General features: G+C 55.3%; 2 protein-coding genes across 2 annotated transcripts; both read right to left on the bottom strand.

Moving 5' to 3' along the window:
* Positions 1 to 1,247: 1,247 nt before the first annotated feature.
* On the bottom strand, positions 1,248 to 6,026 carry COPS9 (COP9 signalosome subunit 9). The gene is made up of 3 exons (XM_070422533.1): positions 5,919 to 6,026; positions 4,094 to 4,166; positions 1,248 to 1,501 (listed from the first exon to the last, which is right to left on the bottom strand). Exons 1-3 carry the CDS (start codon positions 5,979 to 5,981, stop codon positions 1,464 to 1,466), a joined length of 174 nt encoding a protein of 57 aa, XP_070278634.1. The 5' UTR covers positions 5,982 to 6,026; the 3' UTR covers positions 1,248 to 1,463.
* A 2,363-nt stretch (positions 6,027 to 8,389) lies between these two features.
* On the bottom strand, positions 8,390 to 9,430 carry OTOS (otospiralin). Its single transcript, XM_070423379.1, has 3 exons — positions 9,373 to 9,430; positions 9,241 to 9,267; positions 8,390 to 8,574 (listed from the first exon to the last, which is right to left on the bottom strand). Exons 1-3 carry the CDS (start codon positions 9,428 to 9,430, stop codon positions 8,390 to 8,392), a joined length of 270 nt encoding a protein of 89 aa, XP_070279480.1.
* Between the last annotated feature and the right edge of the window lie 11,834 nt (positions 9,431 to 21,264).

Genomic DNA, 21,264 nt, shown 5'->3' on the forward strand with positions numbered 1-21,264 from the left:
GCCATCCAGTGTGAATGAATCAAAACTATACCTATTTTTTTGTCAGATCAGCAAAGAACATTTTTGATGTGCAACAGAGTTTGTCATTAGTTTATGTGCCATGAGATGAAAAAGGTGGAAAATTGCTGCCATAGGGTAATCATTGGTCACTAAAGAATTTACCCGAATACCTACTTGCTCTCCTACCGAATCTCCTAGGCCTGTTTTGGGAGCCGTTAGGAAACTGTAAAACTGCTCATGAAGTAACCTCAAGAACACGGCTGAGAATCGCCGCTCTCTGAAACCAGGCTGCACACTAGCCTGAGGTCTGAACGGTGAGACCCAACACAGAGCAGCAGTCTCCATTGCGACCCAGGGCAAAGTGAGCTTCAGGTGAAGGGTTTTCAGACACAACAGTCCGCACTTCTCTAGGGACACTGGACAACTATTCTCGGGGCTTGGGGCTGCTACGCCCTCTCAGGACAGGTGCACTGTCACAGTGACAGACTGAAGCCCACTCGGCACTCACAACCGAGGCTGAGGTAACACTTTCCTGTGCAAAACCTCCCCTGGTCTCCAGTGAGAATGTCTCTCATCAAGAGGCCATCAGGGCAATGCCGCCAGCAAGTTCTCATGGAAGAGGTTGGTGTATCTGGCTCACATACTAAGTGGCTCTGCTTAACTCTCGGGACTACTAAGTCCTGTGGCAGGGGCATTTCCTAGCGAAGAAATGTCTTTACTTTGAGATTGACTTGAAATAGTAATCTTAATTTTTACAGTCATTATGAATTGCTGAGCTGGACCAATAAGAAACTTTAAAAAACTTAATCCCCTTAGATGTTACATTCTCCTTAGTAATGGACCAATGCACACATTTCTCATGTAGAAAGTGTCTCTTTCTGTCATTAGCTAGTTGTCCTGATTTTTCAGACCTCAGGTTTGGGGACAGCAGCTGCTCTAATGTGAAGGTGGGAAAACACGAAGTCCGGCGCCAGTGGGGGACTGTGCAGCAGGGAGGGGGTCAGAGCCTGTCCCCACAGTGCACCTAGGACCCCTGCATGCCCTAAACTGCTGACGGGTCTCACACCAACTCCCCCTTCGTGAACCATCCAAATTACTCAGCACTGCACACAGGAAGCAGTGCACTGATTTCTGTGCCACCACCGCGTTCCTCTCAGCACGCCAACACACACGTATATGCACATGCACAAAGGGAGCTTTAGGGACTGCAACATTCACTCAGAAATGCGAGAATGAAAATCACCATGTAGTGACGACATCGCTTTTTTAATTGAAGGACAACAGTTGGTCACATTCAGAGATGGAATGACCTCACCCAGATGGCTGAAACCGTCCTTTCTCAGTTAACCATCTGCTCATTTCAGGTGTTCCCACCCGTTCTGCAGAACCATGGGACTGTCCTGAGGGCTCCAACACATGCTCACGCAGCAAAGGCTTGACCACACGCAGCATGGGACAGCGCCTCACTGGATGTCATCATCATCAAAGAGATCTTCAAAATCTACATAGACGAACAGAATCACGCATCAGTTGGGCACACAGGGTAAACGACTGAAAGGTGACTTCACAATGAGTTATGTGGTCATTATATAAAGGGCTTCTTCTCCTAGGACAGACTCGATTTTACCCACCAGGCTCAGATGCAGCCCAAGGGCAGTGCTGTCTAGAACGCAACCTGTCGCGTTTCTACTCAGATGACAAGCTGAAGAAATGCATCAGGGCGTGTTCCCGACCACACGGTGACATCTCCCAGCCATGACTGAGCACCAGGACATGTCAGGACCCATTTGTGAGCACCTTGGCCAAGGCCCCACCCTGGTGGCATGGAGGTAAGGCCAGGCAACTGAAGGGCACAAGCCCCTTACCGCTCTCCATGAGAAGGAAAATGGGGTGGGGGGGAGAGGTGGTGGAAGGCCTGAGCCATGTGAGAATGACTCTCTTTAAAGGAGTCAGACCAACAGACAAGCTCGAGAAACAGAGTCTAAGCCCCGTTCCTACAGGCAGAAACGCCACCCTTTCACAGCACTCTACTCACTGCGATGGGTGGACAAAGTCACGATCGTTTTCCCCTTTCATTTACTTTTATATATTTTCTTCTAAATTCCCTAACACAGACATGTATCCTTTTGCAACGGGAAAAATTTGTACAAAGCCCATTCATGTGGCCTATGCACTGAGAAGATGCAGTGGTGACGAGCTAGAGAGGGTGGGCGGGGGTGCCAGGAGGCAGCAGCCTGGCTGGCATCCCCTCACCCTGCGTTCATGCCTCTCCAGCCACAAAGACAGTCAGTCCCACCAACGCCTGCATTCTCTCACTGCCTGGCCTGGCCATCGGTCCTGTAGCTGTGAGCACTCGCGTTCTCAACCCTACCTAACCCTCACACCCTCCAAACCTCTGCTCAGGTGTCAGCTCCCAGAAACAATGCTGTCCACCTTTGTCAGGGCTCTTGCCATGGAACTGTCCCTACCTGCGCCCTGTCTGGTGCTGCTCTGTTTTGTGAAACAGTGAGTGAAGAGGATGAGCCTCGGCCATGGTTAGAACCCTACTGCCTGTGGGACACAGGCCATAGGAACCCCAGTCAATGAGCAGAAAGGACTCGGAGACCCCATCTAAAGCCCGCATGGCCCTCTTACAGTGATGGCTTCTGAACACGGGTGCTCACAAGCTGACAGGCAGTGTGCACCTGTGAACAGTCGGTGGGCCTCTGACGTGGGCACCAGCTCTTCTGTGTTCTTCTCTGGCCTGACTCAAGGAGGTAAGGGCCCTAAATCGCTGTTGATAAATGCTCGCTGGGCCCCTCTCACAGATGCTTTCTCATAGGAGCTATGTTTGGAAATCACATGAACATTGGAACATCACTGTGTTTAAAGCTATGGGCTGGTGGAGGATGTGTCAGGCTTTGAAGGAGGTCATCAGAATATGTGGTGTTAGGAGTTAGAGGTTACACTTCTGCGGGGCCAGGGTCAGGGGCCTCCGAAGCCGTGCTATGTGAGCTGGCATTTTTGCACAGGCTGCTCAGGAAAGGCCTCGCCCCTTTCACAATTTGTTTCCCACACCCCCTTGCTTAGAGAATTGAGACAAATGCTATTCTGTTCTCAAGGTTTGGCTCAAGTGTCACTTCCCCCAGTTCTGACAGGAGTTGGTGGCAGCCAGGACGTTGCTTCAGGGGAACAGCCAGGCTCCCTGGGAAGTCTGTACCTACCTAGGCAGACTAGTTCTCCTTTTAGGCAACGACTGGCTGAAAAGGAGCCAAAAAAATCGCCTGGACTCAGGCTTTCGAGGGTCTTTGATACGCTGAAAACCAATGTGACGGACAAGATAACATCGTAGCTGCCACTAACGAGTGACAAAAGTTCTTTGTAGTGGCAGGCACCTTGGGATAAAGGATGACAAAGGGAGAAAACACCATTCAACCCCCCTAAGGAAACTATCTGTTTCTACTGATGACTTGAACCCTCAGTAAGAGTTAGCATAACCTTAGGAACAAGGTCTTAGGAACACTTGGTGAGACCAAGAAAAACAGCTCCTCTAACGTGCATGAAGATCTCATATAAAGTCTTCACTGTGTTTTGTTAAAACTGCACACATGTTCGTGTACTTGGCAACGAAGGTCTAAATACCAATGCCTCTGTTCTTGGGGGTGGGGTGGGTGAGGCTGGAGAGTGGCTGCTTCTCTGTGAAGGCAGCGCAGGGATGGGACCAGTGGCAAACAGAAAGGAGAGAAAACCAGCCACCCAGAGACAGTGGGATGAGGAGCCAGACAGGTCCTCGTGCCTTGCAACTCAGGTCACTACCCAAACCCAGATGCCGTCGCGTGTCCAAAAGCATGTCTACGGCTCAAACTCAATGCCTGGAATGTAAGGCTGGGAGCAATTTTATGCTATTTTTTTCTTCTTCTGAGAAACAGGGCTGGCTGCCAGTGGTAACAGCCACACTGTTATTTTATATAAACTGTGCTGTGTTATGAGAATGGCACAGGATCTGGGTTTTACTGTTCCATGATCTAAATCACTTGTGTCACCAAGTCGCTCCACTGCACAGCTTGCAGAAGAAACGTCCTGATTCAAACTGGCACCCAACCCTGCACCTTACCATTAAAGAAGTCTGAGTGAACCGCCTTTTCATTGGCTGCCAAGTCCATCAGAAGCCCGGTGCTGCCTCCGGCCTGCAGAAGGGAGAGGTCAGGTGTGCCAGCAGCATTTCCAGAGAGAACAGCCTCACAGGGCCCGCGCCACTCCACGCAGGAGGAAGGCGAGGGACAGAGAAGTGCCCAGATCCGAGTCCAAATTTCGTTCCAGGTGAAGGAGTAGATGTGGATGGAGGTGTGAATGTTTTTGGTCTTCTCGGGTCCTACATTCCTAAAGCCCTCCTTGCCCTTCAGAGAGCCCTGCCATTGCCCTGAGCACCACTTCTCCCGAAACCTCCAGCAGGGATTCTGAAATCTTACTGGGCATTGCCACAGAGGCCACAAACCCACAACACTGAGTGTGAGCCCTCCTCTGCTCTGGACTGCTCCCTGCCTTCGGAGAACTAAACCATCTTCCCCGGGAACCGACCTGCTAACCGGGGTTCAGAGCCTCGCGTGCCAGAACTCTGGTGGCAGTAAAACCAAGCCACAACCAGAGCTGGGCAACCTGATGAGCGTAGGATCAGCAGTCTCCTTCAGCTTCGCAGGGTGAGGGCTGGAGAGAGCTCCGAGGCAGCATTCTGTACCTCGGCCCCCAGTCCCTGCTGCGCCTGGATTCCCAACATTCCCAGGGCTTCTGCTGCACCTTTCCTGGCTCCCAGAAGGCAAAGCATCTCATGTATCCCCGCACCCTGCTCTCAGTAGCAGGGAGACATTTCCAGGATTCTCCACCTCCTCCCTTCCCCATCACCACAAGCCATGTGAACTCTCCCCCTTATGTACTGTGTGGGGCTTGTCCCTACCTCCATCTTTCGGTATTACCTTCATTCAGACCCCCTTCAAGCCTCCTGTTCCCTAAACTCTGGGGATGGGAGCCTATCAATACCCCCGTGGTTCCAGGCTGCCCGAGGCAGTGACTTGAACACAGGCCTGAGCAGCCCACGCTGGTGGAAGTGCCCTGAGTGGGTGCAGGGAACCCACCCAGCAGGGCTACCCGCGCCTCATGACCAGCCAGGCTCCTACCCCAGCTCCCTTCCCACCCGGCTCTCTCAGGCACCCGAAGGTGCTAAACTACACTCGGACCCTTCCGGACCCCTCCAGCCAGGCCTCCTTTCTGAACCCTCCTCCACTCGGCGGACGCCAGCGCGGGCCAGTGTTTGGCTGCGGTCGGCTCTCCTAAGCCCTCACTGGGCCGCCCAGAGGGCAGAGGGCGCTGCGGTCGGGGTACCTCCAACTTTCCACCCCACCAGTCTCTGCAACCGGCGCTCTACTACCACGACCTGCGGGCGCGCGTCCCCCTGCACTTTCAGAACACGCGGCTCTGACCTCGGGCGGCGGGCCGGGCCCGGGAGCTGCGAGGGGCAGCAGACTGGATCCCCGCCATGGGGTGACGCGCGCGCAAGGCCGCTTCGCACCCCCGGATACTAGTAATCGCAGGAGAGGCTCACGCCGCAGACCGTCCCATCAAAGTGCAGTCACTGAACGCCAAACGGCCCTCCCCCAGCTCCCGTGCGGTACCGGCCTCGCTCCGGTTTCCCGTCCCGCAGACGAGACGTTACCGTCCTCCGTTACCCCGACGCCCCTCGCGTGCCCCGCGGCCCCGGGCGTGCGGCCTCCGAAGTCACTTAGGGCGATCCGACATCAGGCCGCAGGCACCGGCGGTCCTCGGCATGGAGGAGGGCACTGTCGGGTCCGAGGACGCCGGCCCCCACACACGCACGGTCCTCACCTCTCACTGGACCGTCGCCTTCTCTCGCCCCGCTCCGCCCTACCCGCAGCCACCCGCCTCACCTCATCCAGGTCCACGTAGGGCCCGGCGCCCTCGGGGAACATCTCGTCCACCGCCGGCTTCATCTCCCCCAAGGCGTTCCGGGTGTCCCTGGCCCACTTCCGGCCATCTGCCCGCCTCTTCCGGTACGCATCCAGCCGCGGCACGTCTAGACGCCGTTAGGATCGCCGACTCTATGGTATTCCCCTTCCCTTTCTCTCCTCTTTATCTGGTGTTTCTAGACGTCGGAGGACCCCCGACTCTATGTTTCCCTATGGACCCACAGGACTGGCCCCGAGTCCCGGCTGAAGTGGGTGGGCTTTCCCGCCTGCCTGTCAGGGCCACAAGGGGAGCAGCTCAGTGGCATCCAGGTGGTCAGCCCAAAGGGTCTGGCACAGAGAGTGCCCAAGAAATACTCATTAAAGAATGTGGATGGTCAATAGAGTCAAAAGGGAGCCCAGAATGGGAGAAAAGATTTGCCAATCATATACCTGATATTAGAATTAATATCCAGATGTACAGAGGACTGAAATTCAACAACAACAAATAACCCCCTTCGACAACGGGTAAAGGACCTGAATAGACCTTTCTCCAACGAAGGTAGAGAATGGCCAAAAGCCCGTGAAAAGATGCTCAACAGCACTGATCACCAGGAATGCAAATCAAACCACAGTGATACCTCCTCAGCCATCAGGATGGCTGCTATCAAAACCCCAGAAAATAATAGAGTCAGGAGGATGTGGGGAAACTGGAGCTCTGAGCACTGTTGGTGGGAACCTACATGGTGCAGCAGAGGTGGAAAACAGTATGGCGGTTCTCCTCCGAAATTAAACTCAGAGTTACCATGAGATCCAGCAATTCCGCTTCTGGGTATAGACTCAAAAGTATTGAAAGCAGAGTTCTGAGATAATTTGCACACCCATATTCACAGCAGCATCAGTCACAATAGCTTAACCATAGAAGCAGCTCAGGTAACCATCACCATGGATTGTGGTCCCCATGGCCATCAGGTACCAGTGATGATGGCAGTGGCTAATGCTTCTTGTGTGTGTTGAGGGGTGAAGGGGGCTGAGGACATGGAGCAGGAGTTGGATCTGACTGAAAGGGGAAACTGAGAGAGGGTTGCATGGAAGGGAACTGAGCCTGTTATGTGAACTAGGGTGAGGGAGAGTCAGCCAAACCTGAGTCCTAAACACCAGAGTGAGGTATCCCAGGGGGCTGTGAGGTAGGCAGCCTGCTATTTATGGGCTGGGGTGGGGATGGGGGGAGGTAGGGATCTGCTGAGGGTGACCTGGGGGTAGAGGTTTCTTCCTCTGCGAAAAGAAGGAAGGTCTGCTAGGCTTTTCACGTCCCATAAATGCAGCCCAGCTGTGTGTTCCTGGGCAACTGGGACGCTGCTGACACCCCAGAGGGGACATAGTTCTGGCCAGGGAGCCATGGAGCCTGCCTAGAAAGGCACCGGGTCTTTAGGGCAACCTATGGAGAGGCAGCTGGGGACTCCATTCCATAACGCTTGTCCTAACTGGGGATACAAGAATTTGGGTGGAATGTAAGTGTTCACACACACACACACACACACACACACACAGACACACGAATTGACAGGCAAGTCATTGGTATGGAGATACTCCTGTCAGGGTGTCTTTTTTCTGATATGTTTGGTTGAGGCCCAGTTGTCCCCAGTAGGAATTTAAGACCAATCCTCATGTCCAGCTATTGTAGGAATCAGGACTTAAAAAAAAAAATTGCAGTGAATTTACAGAAACCAAATTCAAACTAGCTAAAGGGAGAAAAAGAGAGACAAAGAATGTATTAGCTTTGCCCAACAGGATCAGCTCGGCCAACAGAGTCTTCCTCTTGAAAATTTAACCTGGGCCATGGGGAGAGAAGCCACAGGTGAAGGTGAGAGGGCAGGAAGCCTCGTGGAGGTATGGAGCCAGTAGGGTGGCCACAGGAGGCACCAGGCCTGCACTCTGGGCCCCAATGCCACCTCCCCCTTTCCAGGTCCCTCACCGCATATGCCTGGGTCCTGGGAGAGTCCCTTCCCACCCCCGCCCTTTGTGGCTGTGAGAACCAGCACAATAATCTCCCTGCTTCTTGAGATAACTTGGGTGAGGCTCCCAGCAGCAGCTGCAGCAGTGATCTTAAAGGACCACCTGCCACGCCTCTTGGAGCATGAAATCACGTTCCATCCCCCATCCCACCCAAACGTAACACATAACACACACGTTTCACAAAGCCCTGCGTTTCTGATCAGGTGTAACAATTTCTGTGGTTAGATGCTGGTCCAAATACTAGTATCTACAGTTCAATAGGTAGTCCTTTCTATTATTTTATTTCAATGGAAAAGCTAGTTGCAGCTTGTTAGATCGGTTTCTGATGGGGTGAGAAGGCAAATGGGTCCCGAGTGCAGCTGTGTCTTGAAAAAAAGCCACAGCATGTGTTGTGCATTTTAAGTCAGGAGTTTATTGATGAGGCCAGGGCTGGGGACCCCTCAGTCCTCCTGATAGGGGACGTGGAAGCCCAGGGTGGTTCCCAGGGGGAAGTGAGCGAAGAAGGTGCGGGCCATGTCCTCGATCTGGGGGTAGGCCCCCAGCGTCTGGAAGAACTGCACGTAGTTCCAGAAGTCAGAGGTGGAGAAGGGCCAGTAGGGCATGGCCGGCAGCTCGGCATATGGGTCTGAAAGACACATGACAGCCTGGTTCAGGGGCTGTGCCCCTGGTCCTGCCCAGGTTGCCCTCCCGGGGGGCCTCATGCAGGTGGAGGTGCCCAGCAGGGCCAGTGCAGTGAAGGGACCCTCCCAGCTGGGAGCACAGCCTGGGTCAGCCCAGGGCCTCCTGGAAGCTCCCTGGAGCCTGGTCATCCAAGGAGCGGTGGGGGATGAGCTAGCCCTGCCCTGACTCCTGGTGAGGGGGACAGAGGAGGGTAGGGGAAGGGGGGAAGTCTAGCCCCTGTCCTGGACATACTGAACAGGGAGGGGTCACTGTGGTGGGGTCGTGGGGGACTCCTGGTGGGATATCAAAGGAGACCACACCCACCTCCCCACCCCCACCCCCACCCCCAGAGTCTGTATGCTACTGTACTGAGGGTGAAATGTGCGTTCTCCGGGGCTTGGAGGGTTGAACACCATGCAGAGTCTGGCTCCCTCCTGCCTGGTGTGTCCCCAGAGGTCTGGAGGGCACAGTCTGGGGAAGGGGCTCCAGTCCCTCTGGGGACAGGGCTTTACCTCCAGCTGACTCAGGGCTCCCCTTCATCTTCTCGGAATAAGAAGCAGTGCCCACCCAACCCTTCTTCTGCCCCCGCCCCCACCAACAGGAGAAAAGAAGCCAGAGGCAGATGCAATACCTTCCTCATCCTGCACAGGCTTGGCCCCTGCAAAGAAGGAGGAGAGCGGTCAGCCAGGAGAGCCTCAGAGCAGGGCCCTGCCGAGCACCAGCTGCCCCGAGGGGCACGAAGAGGAACAAAGCAGCCACTCACCCACCAGAGGCACCAGCAAGAGGCAGAGGGCCACCCCGGGCAGCAGGCAGGTCTTCATCTTCCCCAGGCACATCCCCCTGCGACCGAAGGACTGGGTCAGGTCCACCTGCAGCAGGAAGAACCAGAAAGGTGGGGCCACCCACCCCCGGGGGCCCCAGCTCTTCCCGCCACTCCCAAAGTGGCAGCTCCTGGGAGAAGCTCCAGTGGAAAGACAAGTTCCCAGTGTTTTCACAGCAATTTCAGTTTCCGTGGCTTCCAGCCATTATTCCGAGGCTAACCATGTTTCATTGGCCTTAATTTTAACAATTTAAGATACTGCACCCCTCCCTCCCCCCAATCAGCTGCCTGTCCGAGGTTACCTGACCGCTCCTGTGCCTCAGCCTCAGTCCACAGCCCGTTGGGCATCAGCCACCAGCACACAGGCTCCTCTTTATAAAAGGCCGGACAAGGACGGAGACGTCACCTACGGGAACCGTCAAACTGAATGTATTTCATCTCCTGCCAGAGGACTGAGGGCACTGGTGGCCCTGCTGGCAGTGGAATCCCATGGGGGCACTTTTGCAATCTCATCCAAAGATGAAATTGGGAGAAAAACATGCTTGGACAGGCCCCTTTGGAGGGTTTTAGAATGAATTCAACACTGGCACTCCCTCTGCGCCAAGAGAGAAAGATGTTCTGAGTTTGACATTGGGGCTGACATCCCCCCTCACAGGAGCAGGGTAATCACAGAGCTGCCCTGGGGACCGGGAGGCAGGACGGGACCCCCAGAGAGCCCTGGATCAGGGGCCCCCACCGCAGAACAGGCTGAGCAAAGTCGCAGGCAGGAAGTGGGGGTGTCCAGCCCAACTTTGCATCTGCAGACCAGTGCCTCCTGCTTATGTAAGCACAGTGATTGAATCTGTGTCGGGAAGGGAGCTGTCCCAGGGTCTCTGTGGGTCAGGCTGCCCTGATTAAACCCACGATGGTAGCCACACCTCCTGGCCCTGCCCGAGGGGTCCCATCGCCTACTGAGTCCAGGAGCATGTCCAGGGCAGCAGTCCCCAGCACCAGTGCGAGTCACCACAGAGGGCTTCCTCGCTCACGTGTTCCTCACAGCCACAGAGCAGGGCATGTCGCTGGGGGAGGTGGGGAAGGGTGGCAAGCAGGTCCTAGGTGATAGATCCGTCCAGCACACACCTGGGCTCCCCCAGCCTTTGGGCACCTGCCCTTTCCAGGGACAAACAGTCTGGCCTCTCAGCCTCCTTCTGCATCGGCCCCCTTGTCAACGAGCCACTCCCCGTCGCCAGGGAATCCAGAATCTCTGCCGAGTGGACCCAAGCCAGGCCTCGGGTCAATGCAGTCTTATATCACCTCCATCCCGGCCCCCATATCTGTTCCCTGGGTTTCTGTTGACATAAATGGTCACATGTGGTGACTCCTGGGTCCCTCATCTTCTAGGTCACATCTAACCCTCAGGATCTGGTCTTAGATCTACAAGCAGAGACACGGTGGGCTTGGCCCGAGGGGAACCAGCAGCCCCTTGCAAGACAAGTACTTCAGGGGAGACTATGCAGGTTCTTTAGGTGAGGGGGGACTGACCCCCAGATGGGTAGGACGGATGGCTTCTCCGGACAAAGGAGGTTCAGCAGAATTTAGAGGTTCAGGTCCCCAGCTTCATCAGAGTCTGCCCACCGGTCCCCATTCAAGTGAAAAATGAAAATAAAATTACATGTACTGCATCTTTATAACTATTCAGTGGAAAACTATACCTAGAAAAATGAGCAATGATGGTGTGTGGGAGGGTAGAGCTGGGGGTATACCTGTTGTTTCCTCTTTCTGGGTATATATATTATCCTTAACTTATTACTTTTATGTAGGGAAAAACACTTCTACAAAACCACCACCAACAGCTCCCTTAGCATTCTGACCTTCCATCCTGGGGTGACCTCCTAGGTCTTCCATAGCCACTGCCAACTCATGCCCGCCCCACGCCTTTTCTCTCTTCCTGAGCCCATCAAGCCACTCTCCCTTATTGGCCTGACTGCAGACCTTCCCTTGCCCCACCTGCAGAACTGGCCTGGAGGGTCTTACCTGGAGGGCCCCCCCTGGAGAACCTCATCTGGAGGACCCACCTGGAGGCCTGCTTTTCCGCCCGCCCAGGGAGGACAACTCCTTTGCCCCCTCACTCAGCAGCCACTCCCCAACGTCCCCTGCTGGGCTCACACACCAGCCTTGTATTGTTCTTGTTCAATGGGGAACTTAGAGCCACAGATTGCCCAGGGGTCCTGTTAAAATGCCGGTTCTGATTCAGCAAGTTGGACTCTGCATTCCTAACAAGATCCCAGCCCAGGAGATGCCTCTGCTGCTGGCCCCAGAGCAGCCAGGATGACGAGGCCTGGGCAGGTTCTCAACCTGGGCAGGGTCAGAATCGCGTAGGGAACACCTTAGAATGCAGAGCGCTGGGCCCCCATCTCTCAGAGCCCTGATTCAAGAGCTCAGTGGTGGGCCTGGGACTCTGCATTTCTATCTGGTTACCAGGGTGCTGAGCAGGTCCAGGACCGGGCTTTCGAAGCAGAGGTTCTCAACCCGGGCTACCCATTCGGGACCACCTGCCAATCTTTTAGACAGTAGGGTTTCTAGCCCCCAGTCTCCTAAGGTGGGATTTGACTGTAACTGTCTGGGCCGGGCCCAGGTTAGTGTTTATAAAATCTCCAGGTGACTCTGCTCTGAAGCCTGGGTGACTACCACGGCCTGGGGAGGGGGGCGGGGGGGGGGGGGGGTCAGTTCCCCTGCTCCCCCAGCCCCTGCCCCCACCTGCACAGGATGCACCAGAGGCCTCCAAAGGCCCCACCTGCCTGGATGAGAAGAAGCTCTGGTCTTGGTGGACGGAGAGGACGAAGGCCACCCTGTCTGCTTCCCTCCCAAGTTCACTGGGCCGACCGACAGAAGGGCCAGCTGCAGAGCCCAGCAGCGGTGCAGGACGGGATCCAGCCAGGGCAACTGCCTGGGGACCCTTCCCTTCTCTGCTGCTTCACCTACACCAGGGAGGCCTGGGGCCTGTCCTCCTCAGTCAGCGCTGCAATGCTCCCATTAGGTCAGCGGTTCTCAACCTGTGGGCCTCGACCCCTTTGGCGGTCGAACGACCCTTTCACAGGGGTCGCCTAAGACCATCCTGCATATCAGATATTTACATGACGATTCATAACAGTAGCAACATGACAGTTATGAAGTAGCAACGAAAATAATTTTATGGTTGGGTCACAACATGAGGAACTGTATTTAAAGGGCCAGAAGGTTGAGAACCACTGCATTAGGTGGTCTGTGGCGCCCCCTGCTGCCTGGTTCAGGAGCACCCAGCACGGCCTCTTGTTGAGGTCACTGAGAACCAGATGGACTGAACCTAAGGGTCAGGTCAGGGCTTCACCGGATTCAGCCACCCACGCAGCTGTCCCCGGGCCTCCAGGCAGGGGCCTCTGCTCCCTCCACACAGCCTGGGACCCACCCAGGTCTGCCCCTGTGCTCCCACCAGGCGAGGGGACGCCTCTCACAGTCGCCTATTTTTTTTTTCCCAAAGCCACAACTTCCGACAGTACTTGTCACTTTAAGATAAGGACTTAATTAAATGTCATGAAATCTAATGAACTTGAAGAGTTTTTGGATGAAAACCACTTTGCCTTGGAGAGGCCCACTCAGGGTGAGCGTTGCTAGGAACCACTGCCGCATCAGATGCAGGTATGACACTTCTGAAGGGCTGGGACCCAAGCCATAGGAATCTGGACCTCAGATCCTTCGGATCCAGGCTTTGAAACCCAAACCTGAAAGCAGGGACTGTGCATCCCAGGAGTGGGCTCCAGGGGGCGCCATTCCCCCAGAATCCCTGAAGCTGGACTCCAAAGTGGAGTGTGGGAAGAATAGATGGTCCAAGCCCAGGCAGTGAAGGTACAGTACAGTACAGGTTTCACAGCCAACGTGTCTGCAGCCCATATGATGCTTCTTAAAAATCTCCCCTTTCTTCATCTGACTTGTGGGCATTTCTGATCAGGTCCCGGTTCAGCTGAGATGGACTGCAGCCGAAAAAGGACAGCAGCTACTGGACAGTTACTCAAGTTTAATCTGTCCAACCATGGGTTCCAGGCCACAGAGGAGGCAGCCTGCGTCAGGCCCTCCTCACCCCGGAGGAGAGGGGCCAGCAAGGTCCTGGGTCAGATGGGAAGCGCTCTCCTCCTGCCCAGCCAGATGCCCCTGCTCAGCTCCGATGCCCCTGCCCAGCTCCAATGCCCCTGCCCAGCCAGATGCCCCTGCCCAGCTCCGATGCCCCTGCCCAGCTCCCGGTATCTCTCTCTCCAGGCAGCAAAGCCAGAGCAGAGGCTCACCGGCAGCCCTCAGGGTGGGTCCATGTGGGATGTTTAGTCCTCAAAGGCATGTGTTTTCATTGCATTTGGAAGCTCTGTGTGGGCAAGCTTCTCCACAGGCCCCTCTGTGCTGCCATCCTGCTCTCCCAGGCTCCCAGTGTGGGTGGCCTGCCTGGTCTCTGAGCGGCCCTGCTGGACCCCTCTCTTCTGCAGCAGTGGCTGGGGCATGGGGTCTGGTCTCTGCAAGGCTGGAGGGAAAAGGTCTTTCCTGGGAATTCAGTCTCGGGGCTGACTTGGAGCAGATACACTGAAGGATGGCCAGGAGAGGGGGTTGGCAGGGTGGGTGGGGAAGACGGTGGTCTGAGGCAGGCTTGGGAGACTGTGTGTGAAGGTGGGGAAAAGTGGGGAGGGGGGCGGTGGATAGGGCAGGATGGCCCCAGGGGCCACTTCAGAGGCTGCTCATCACAAAGTGTGTATTAGTCAAGGTTCTCCAGAGAAACAGAACCAATGGGATGTGTGTGTACAGAGAGGGGGTGGGGGGGGGAGGGAGGATTTTAAGGAATTGGTTCATGGGATTGGGGGGGGGGGGGGGTGGCAAGTCCAAAATCTACAGAGCAGGTTGATGTCAACCTAGGGTAGAGCTGATGGTACCATCTTGAGTCCAAAGACAGCCTGGAGGCAGAATTCTTTCTTCTTTGGGAAACCTCAGTCTTTTCTCTTAAAGACTTCAACTGATTAGACAAGGCCTACCCACATAATGCTAGGCCATCTATATTCATCTAAAAAAATACCTTCACAGTGACATCTAGACTGGTGTTTCACCAACTGGTTATCATGGCCTGGCCAAGGTGACACATACAATTAACCATCACAGAGTATAAACCTATTCTTTGGAAACGTGTAGGAGCAGACCAGCTGTAGAAGTGAGAGCAGCTGCTTGGGGGGTGAGGCTGGGAGCTGGGGATTAGGCTGGCAGCATTTCTCTCCATGGGTGCTTGGTGCAAATAAACCAGTGAGGCCCTGAGCTGAGTGAGGGCAGTGGGTGCTTAAGTCCCTCTGCCGTCCTCACCTGGGGGAGGGCTGGGGCCACGGTGATGACAGTCTGGAGAACATGAACTTTACAGGGACACTTATCTGGGGGAGGGTATCTGTGCCCTTTGGACCATGGTGTGTGTTGCAGGGCGTGCTGCCCAGGAGAAGTGGCTGACTGGCTCCACCTGCAGCCAGAACACTGTGTCCACTCAGGGGTGTGGGAGGGCTGAGGGCCACAGCAGAGTGAGGCAGTGGTGGTGGCTGGTGGAGCAGATGCAGCTTGTGAGACGTCTGCAGGGTGGGCTCCAGCAGGGAGGAGAGTTTGTGAAGAGGCTGGCGCCGTGTGGGAGGGGTCAGTGGAGGGGTTCCCATCCTGGGGAAAGTTGGGAGATACCACCCAAGGCCAAGGGCCAATCCATGCCCACCACAATGGGATGAAGGGGCCAGCAGGCAGCTGGCCCCACCAAAGCACTTCCTCCTGTGGTTGGGGAGGAGGCCGGGCCACCACAGACCCCCGGTGACCAGGACTGTCCTCGCTGACTCCTAAGCAGGCGTCTGTCTGCATGAGGCTTACAGGCCCCAAGACCACCGGACCCACCCTGTTGAGGCTCCTACGGTGGGAGGGAGACCCAGGCGGGGCCTGCTCTCTGCGGCCTGAGACAGATCCATTGTTCAGCTCATTCATCGCCGCATAAAAGCCGGATTTATGGGAACCAGGGCTCAGCGTGTTTCTCAGCCTGGCCGAGCATCCAGGCTACAGGGCCTGTCCCGCCACCCTGGGGGCTCCTGTGCTCTCCTGCCTGAGGTCCCTGCTGGGAGTCGGGCACCACCACCTGCTTCCCGGGTGGCCACCCGCCTCCTCCCTCTGACTTTCTGGTTCTTCCTTCCCTGATGTTGATCAAGAGCGAGTTGCCTGTCCCACTTCCAGCTGGTTGTCCTAGATTTGTGATTCATCCAAGAGCAGGTATTGTGAGCCCAGAAAGGAACTGGGGAGCCGGGGGGCTGGCACCCGGCAGGGGCCGGGCGGCCGAGAATGGCATCTCGGAATTAAAGGCTGGAAATGCCTTTTGAAACACGCGCTAAATCTGTCTCCTTGGATGTCTAGAGGCAGCCGCCGCCTTCAGAGCAGAAGCTCAGCTCCGGCTCCTCCCAGGGAGACGCCAGCCTCTCTCCCCATGAGCAGGCCAAATAGTGGGCACGCGTCGCAAGTAAAGAAAGATGTTTAAAGTAAAAAGAAGAAAGAAGATGACACCCCTGCCTGCCGCTCTGTCTCCTTCTCTGAGGGAGTCCTCAACGTCAGTGCCGGTGTGGACAGCCCTCGCAGGTTCCTGCCGTGCCAGCACGGAAGGGTTGAGGGGGTGAGGGGGTGGGGGTGGAGGGGTGGGGGGGTGGAGGGGTGGAGGGGTGGAGGGGGGTGCAGTGACTGTTACACGTGCTACAGAGACAGGCCCAGACCCCACATGTTCACCCACAACTGCAGCTTCTCATCGGATGCTGCCTTTCAGACATCTGCCAGGTCTATGTTAGAGTCACTGTTCTTTCCAACAGCTGGCAAGACTGCAGCTTGGAGTGTTTCAACCTCGGCACTGCAGACATGGGGTGAGGAGTTCATGGTGGGGCCGCCCAGGCATGGCGGGAAGGTCAGCAGCAGTCCTGGCCTCCACCCTCTAGATGCCAGTAGCACCCCAACTTAAGACAACCCCAAATGACTCCAATGTCACATGCCCCTGGGGACATGTTCGTTTGTGTGCACGAGGCCACACCTGCTTGGCACTCGCGGCTGGTGAGCACCGGTTGTTTCCAGGACCTTGTCTCTCTGAGCAGCGGTGCAGCTCGCATTCTGAGCTGTCTCCTAGACTCATGGTCAGACTCCACTGGATCGGCTCCCCAGACAGGTGTCCCCCGAAAGGCAAGCAACACACATCCAGCACGTGTGAGAACCTGCTCCTAAGCCCCGGAAAGCCCAGGGCTGTGTTCCTACAGTCACAGAGCTTTGCAGTATTTGCCAAAAACAAAAACGGAACCCGGCTATGTTACTGGCACCAGCTGAGCCCCTTGTCTTTGCTCTGCTGCCCGTGTCCAGCGCCATGGGCATCTGCGGTCTCTTGGGACAAATTTATGAGGTCAGCAGTCAGTTCTGGGAGGAGCTCAGTTGTCATCAGCAGCCCTGGGAACAAGGATGAGCTTGAAGCAGTGGGCCTGCCAGCCCCGTGCTGTGTTCCTGGGAAAGGGGCGGGGACAGAGGCCACACCACCTCACGAAGGTGCCCTCCAGCGCCTGGCACCTGAACTAAGTGTGGGTAGACGAGGAAGGCAAGGCTTGACATGCACACAGCCAGAAGTTCACTCAGAAGATCGTTTGAAGTGGAGGGCTCAGTTCTCAGCGAGGCATCGGCAAGTCTTCTCCTGCCACAGGCCGGGCTAACTTACCTGTCAGCCTGACTGGGCTGACGGAAGCCCAGGAGCTGGCAGAAGACTGTTTCAGGGTGTCTGTGAGGGTGCGTCCCGAAGAGGGTGGCATTGGAACAGGAGTCTGCGTGAAGAAGACGGCCCTCGCCCTGCCCGGCAGCAGGCCCAGGGGAACCTGTGGCCGAGGCAGCAGGGCCCGCATGTCAGGGGGTGGGCACAGACCACATCAGTCCCAGGCTTATGGCCCACTTGTTCTCTGACCATTCTGGGATCGATTTCTGAGACGCCGCTGATCCGGTTCCTCCGTAGGCCCCTCCGCTGTACCTGCTGTCTCCCAGCTCTGGGCACCGGGACCGGCAGGAGCACGTCTGCACGCACCGTCTCTGGTCCTGGGCCGCTGCCTTAGCTGCCCTCTCTCTGTATCATGGATCCTCCAGTGCCCTCTGATCAGCAGGGCCTCAGCCTCAAAAACAGGGGAGACGCTACTTATACACTCAAGACAATGCAGGGGGCCGTTTCTTCCTCTTTTGCAGGAAAGATGAGCTCCTAGCAGCCACACTGATGGAGACCAGCACCTGGATGGGCCCTGGAGGATGAGAGGAGGACCACACACTAATTACCAACCTGTGTCCTCAGATGATGGAATCTTCCGGAGCAGGGCTCCTGTGGCAGGAAGAGGAAGGGTCCTCACTGGACGTTTCTGCTGCAGGAGGTCAGCCTGCCCCCCCCCCCCCCCCCCCGCAAGTGGCCTTGCCTGGAGTGTTCCTGTGCACATGCACACACTCTCTCTCTCTCTCTCACACACACACACACACACACACACACACACACACATGCACATGCACACACACACACACACACACACACAATACACATACACACTCCCCCATCCAGTCCCTCAAGAAGAGCTGAACAGCCCTAGCTGGTGTTTCCCAGTGGTTAGAGCGTTGGCCCGGGCACCGAAGGGTCTCAGGTTTAATTCCTGGTCAAGGGCATGTGCCTGGGTTGCAGGTTTGATACCCAACTCAGGTTGGGGGACGTGCAGGAGGCAGCCAGTTGATGTGTTTCTCCCACATCAGTATTTCTCTCTCTTTCCCTCCCTATCTCCCTTCCACATTCTCTAAAAAAAAAATCAATGGAAAAAATATATCTTTGGGAGAGGATTAACAACAACAACAACAACAAAAGAAGAGCTGAACATTTTCCTGCACCTATTGATTTATTGCTCTTTTTTTAAAAAAAATTAAATGTATTAGAGTAACATTGGTTAATAAGATTATACAAGTTTTGGGTGTACAAATCTATAACACATCATCTGAATATTGTATTGCATGCTCACCACCCATAGTCTAGTCTCCTTCCATCACCATGTATCTGACCCCTTTACCCTCTTCATCCCCCCACCCCCTCTGGTGAGTACCACACTGCTATCTGAGTCTATGAGTTGGTTTAGTTTGGTTCGTTTGTTGCTTTCTGATATCCCACATATGAGTGAAACTATATTGTTTTTGTCCTTTCCCATCTGACTTATTTCACTTAGCATGATACGTTCAAGATTCATCCATGTTGCCACAAATGGCAATATTTCATCCTTTCTATGGCTGAGCAGTATTTCAACGCACCACATCTTCTTTACCTATCATTGGTCAATGGACATTTAGGATATTCCCATCTCTTGGCCACTATGAATAATGCTGCAATGAATATAGGGGTTCATATATCTTTACAAAAAAGCGTTTTCACATTTTTAAAACATATTTTTATTGATTTCAGAGAGGAAGGGAGAGGGAGAGAAAGAGAGAAACAGCAATGATGACAGAGAACGTTTGATTGGCTGCCTCCTGCATGCCCCACACTGGGGATCAAGCCCGAAACCCGGGCATGTGCCCTGACCTGGAATTGAACTGTGACCTCCTGTTTCATAGGTCGACACTCAACCACTGAGCCACACTGGCCAGGCTGTTTTGACATTTTTTGAGTAGATACTCAGAAGAGGGATTACTGAATCATACGGTAGCTCAATTCTTAACTTTTTACCTATAATAATTAGGGGCTAATATCCAAAATGTATCAAGTACTCATTTAACTCAACAACAACAGCAAAAAACAAACAACTCAATTAACAAATGAGCAAAGGACCTGAATAGACACTTCTTCCAAGAAGACAAACAAATGGCCAACAGATACATGAAAAGATATTCAACTTTACTAGTGATTAGGGAAATGCAAATCAAAACCACAATGAGATACCACCTCACACCTTTTAGAATGGCTACCATCAACAAGACAGGTAATAACAAGTGTAGGAGAAGGTGTAGAGAAAAAGGAGCCCTCATTCACTGCTGGTGGGAATGCAGACTGGTGCAGCCACTACGGAAACAGAGTGGCGGGTCCCCTTCATTGCCTTTCCCAGCTCCAGGAAGACTGCATTCCTCCGCCGTGGCCCACCCCTTCCTCCAGCTTCAAAGGCCACGGCGTTGGGTCCAGAACTTCCCACAGGGCCTCCCTCTGACCTGCCTGCCCCATCACTGCCCCTTCCCTGACTCGACTCCAGCCCGGCCCTATACGTTTCAGGACCCTGCGAGGACACTGCACGGCCTGGACAGCCCAGGTTACCTCCACCCTCAGGGTCTTAATGTAATGAGCGGTAGCTACGAAGTCCCCTGTCCCGTGTGACATACGAAGACGTCTCAGGCTCCGGAACTGGCCATGGGCATCTTTGGGGCTGTTATTCTTCCCACACAGGCTCCTCTCTGCCTGGTGGCTGCCAGCCCAAGCGATCGGATTTAGTCTGGAAAACGGCCTGCTTGTGAATGGAGGCCCTGAGGTCTCAACACTGAAGGAGGCTGCCCCAAGATGTCAAGGATTTCGGACAGGGCCCTGCCTGGGGTGCCCAGATGGCACTGGCTCTCACTGCAGGGCCTAAGGGTAAAGTGGGACTGCCAGGCCCCCCAGGGGCTAGGCTGCAGGTGGGGCCTGTTCCAGGATCACAGAATCCTCCCGTGCCCACCACGGTGCTCAGGGCCTGCTGGACAGCCCTTTGCACCCTCGGCAGCTCTTCCAAAAGTCGGCTCCCAACCATCTCGAGGCTCTGTGCTTCCCTCACTGCCAGGCCTGCCAAGTGCAAGCCCACCCGCCGCACACAGAGGCCCCATCTCCTGCAGGCTTGTGAGGCTCTCATCTCTCTGACACGTGCCCCTCCCGTGGGAGGCTTGGTGGCTCTCGGCAATCGATCACTCACTTGGCCATCAGCAAATTGGCTTTCAGGGAATTGATTTCTGGCAAATCTGCCTAGAGTGGCCAGGTGGCATGGTGACAGATAGCCTCATTTCTTGATGAAACTGGAGCCTGGCCTTTCTCCGAGTGATCAGGCAGGACTGGAGAAGGGAGCCTAGAGGTGGGGTGTCCATGGATGGATGTGCACTGTCCCGCTGCCACCAGCACCCCAGTCCAGCCCTCCTGGGATTCTGTGCTGCTGTCCTGACCTGAGTCACAGACCGTCAACTTTGGAATCCAGGTGGGGGGATGGAGCCAAAGGCGTCTGCTGGGGGCCAGGGCTGGGTGAGGAGCCGCAGAGTGGGAGGGAGGGCTGGAGGTGGGGGGAGGAAGGGGGTTTGCAGAGAGGGCCACTGGGGTTGAAGGCATTGGAGACAGAACCTCTGGGCACGGCTGTGAGGAGGGGCAGCAGAGGGAAGGGTCTGGGAGGAGTCTCAGGATTTGTAAGGCAGAAGGCCAGCCTAGGAGGGAGAGGGGCCAGGCAGATTCTGGTGGAAGACAGGGGTGCAAAAGGGGACCTGCCTGACCCTGTTGGGTAACTGCTCCCAGAGGCCCTGAGATCCCAGGTAACAACCCAACAGCTCCCAGTGGGGGGTGGATTCAGTGGAGAAAGAAGCCTGGGGCACAGAGCACAGCCTTAGAGATGGCAGCAGTCCTGGTGATGGGCCCGCTGTTACAAGAGAGACCCTTTCAAAAGAGCGTAGGCACAAAGGGTAAATGCCGGAGGAAGCCCAGGTCTGAGGGGTCCCATGATGGATCCTGCAGCAGGACTCTCAGGGGACCCGTGGGAACCAGGGAGTCACCAGGCAGCTGCCCCTCCCTCCCCTTCCCTTTCTCAGGATGGC

The sequence above is a fragment of the Myotis yumanensis genome, unplaced genomic scaffold (genome assembly GCF_028538775.1).
Source record: "Myotis yumanensis isolate MYYU_CA2020_CCGP unplaced genomic scaffold, mMyoYum1.0.hap1 SCAF_8, whole genome shotgun sequence".
In the NCBI taxonomy this organism is placed as follows: Eukaryota; Metazoa; Chordata; class Mammalia; order Chiroptera; family Vespertilionidae; genus Myotis; species Myotis yumanensis.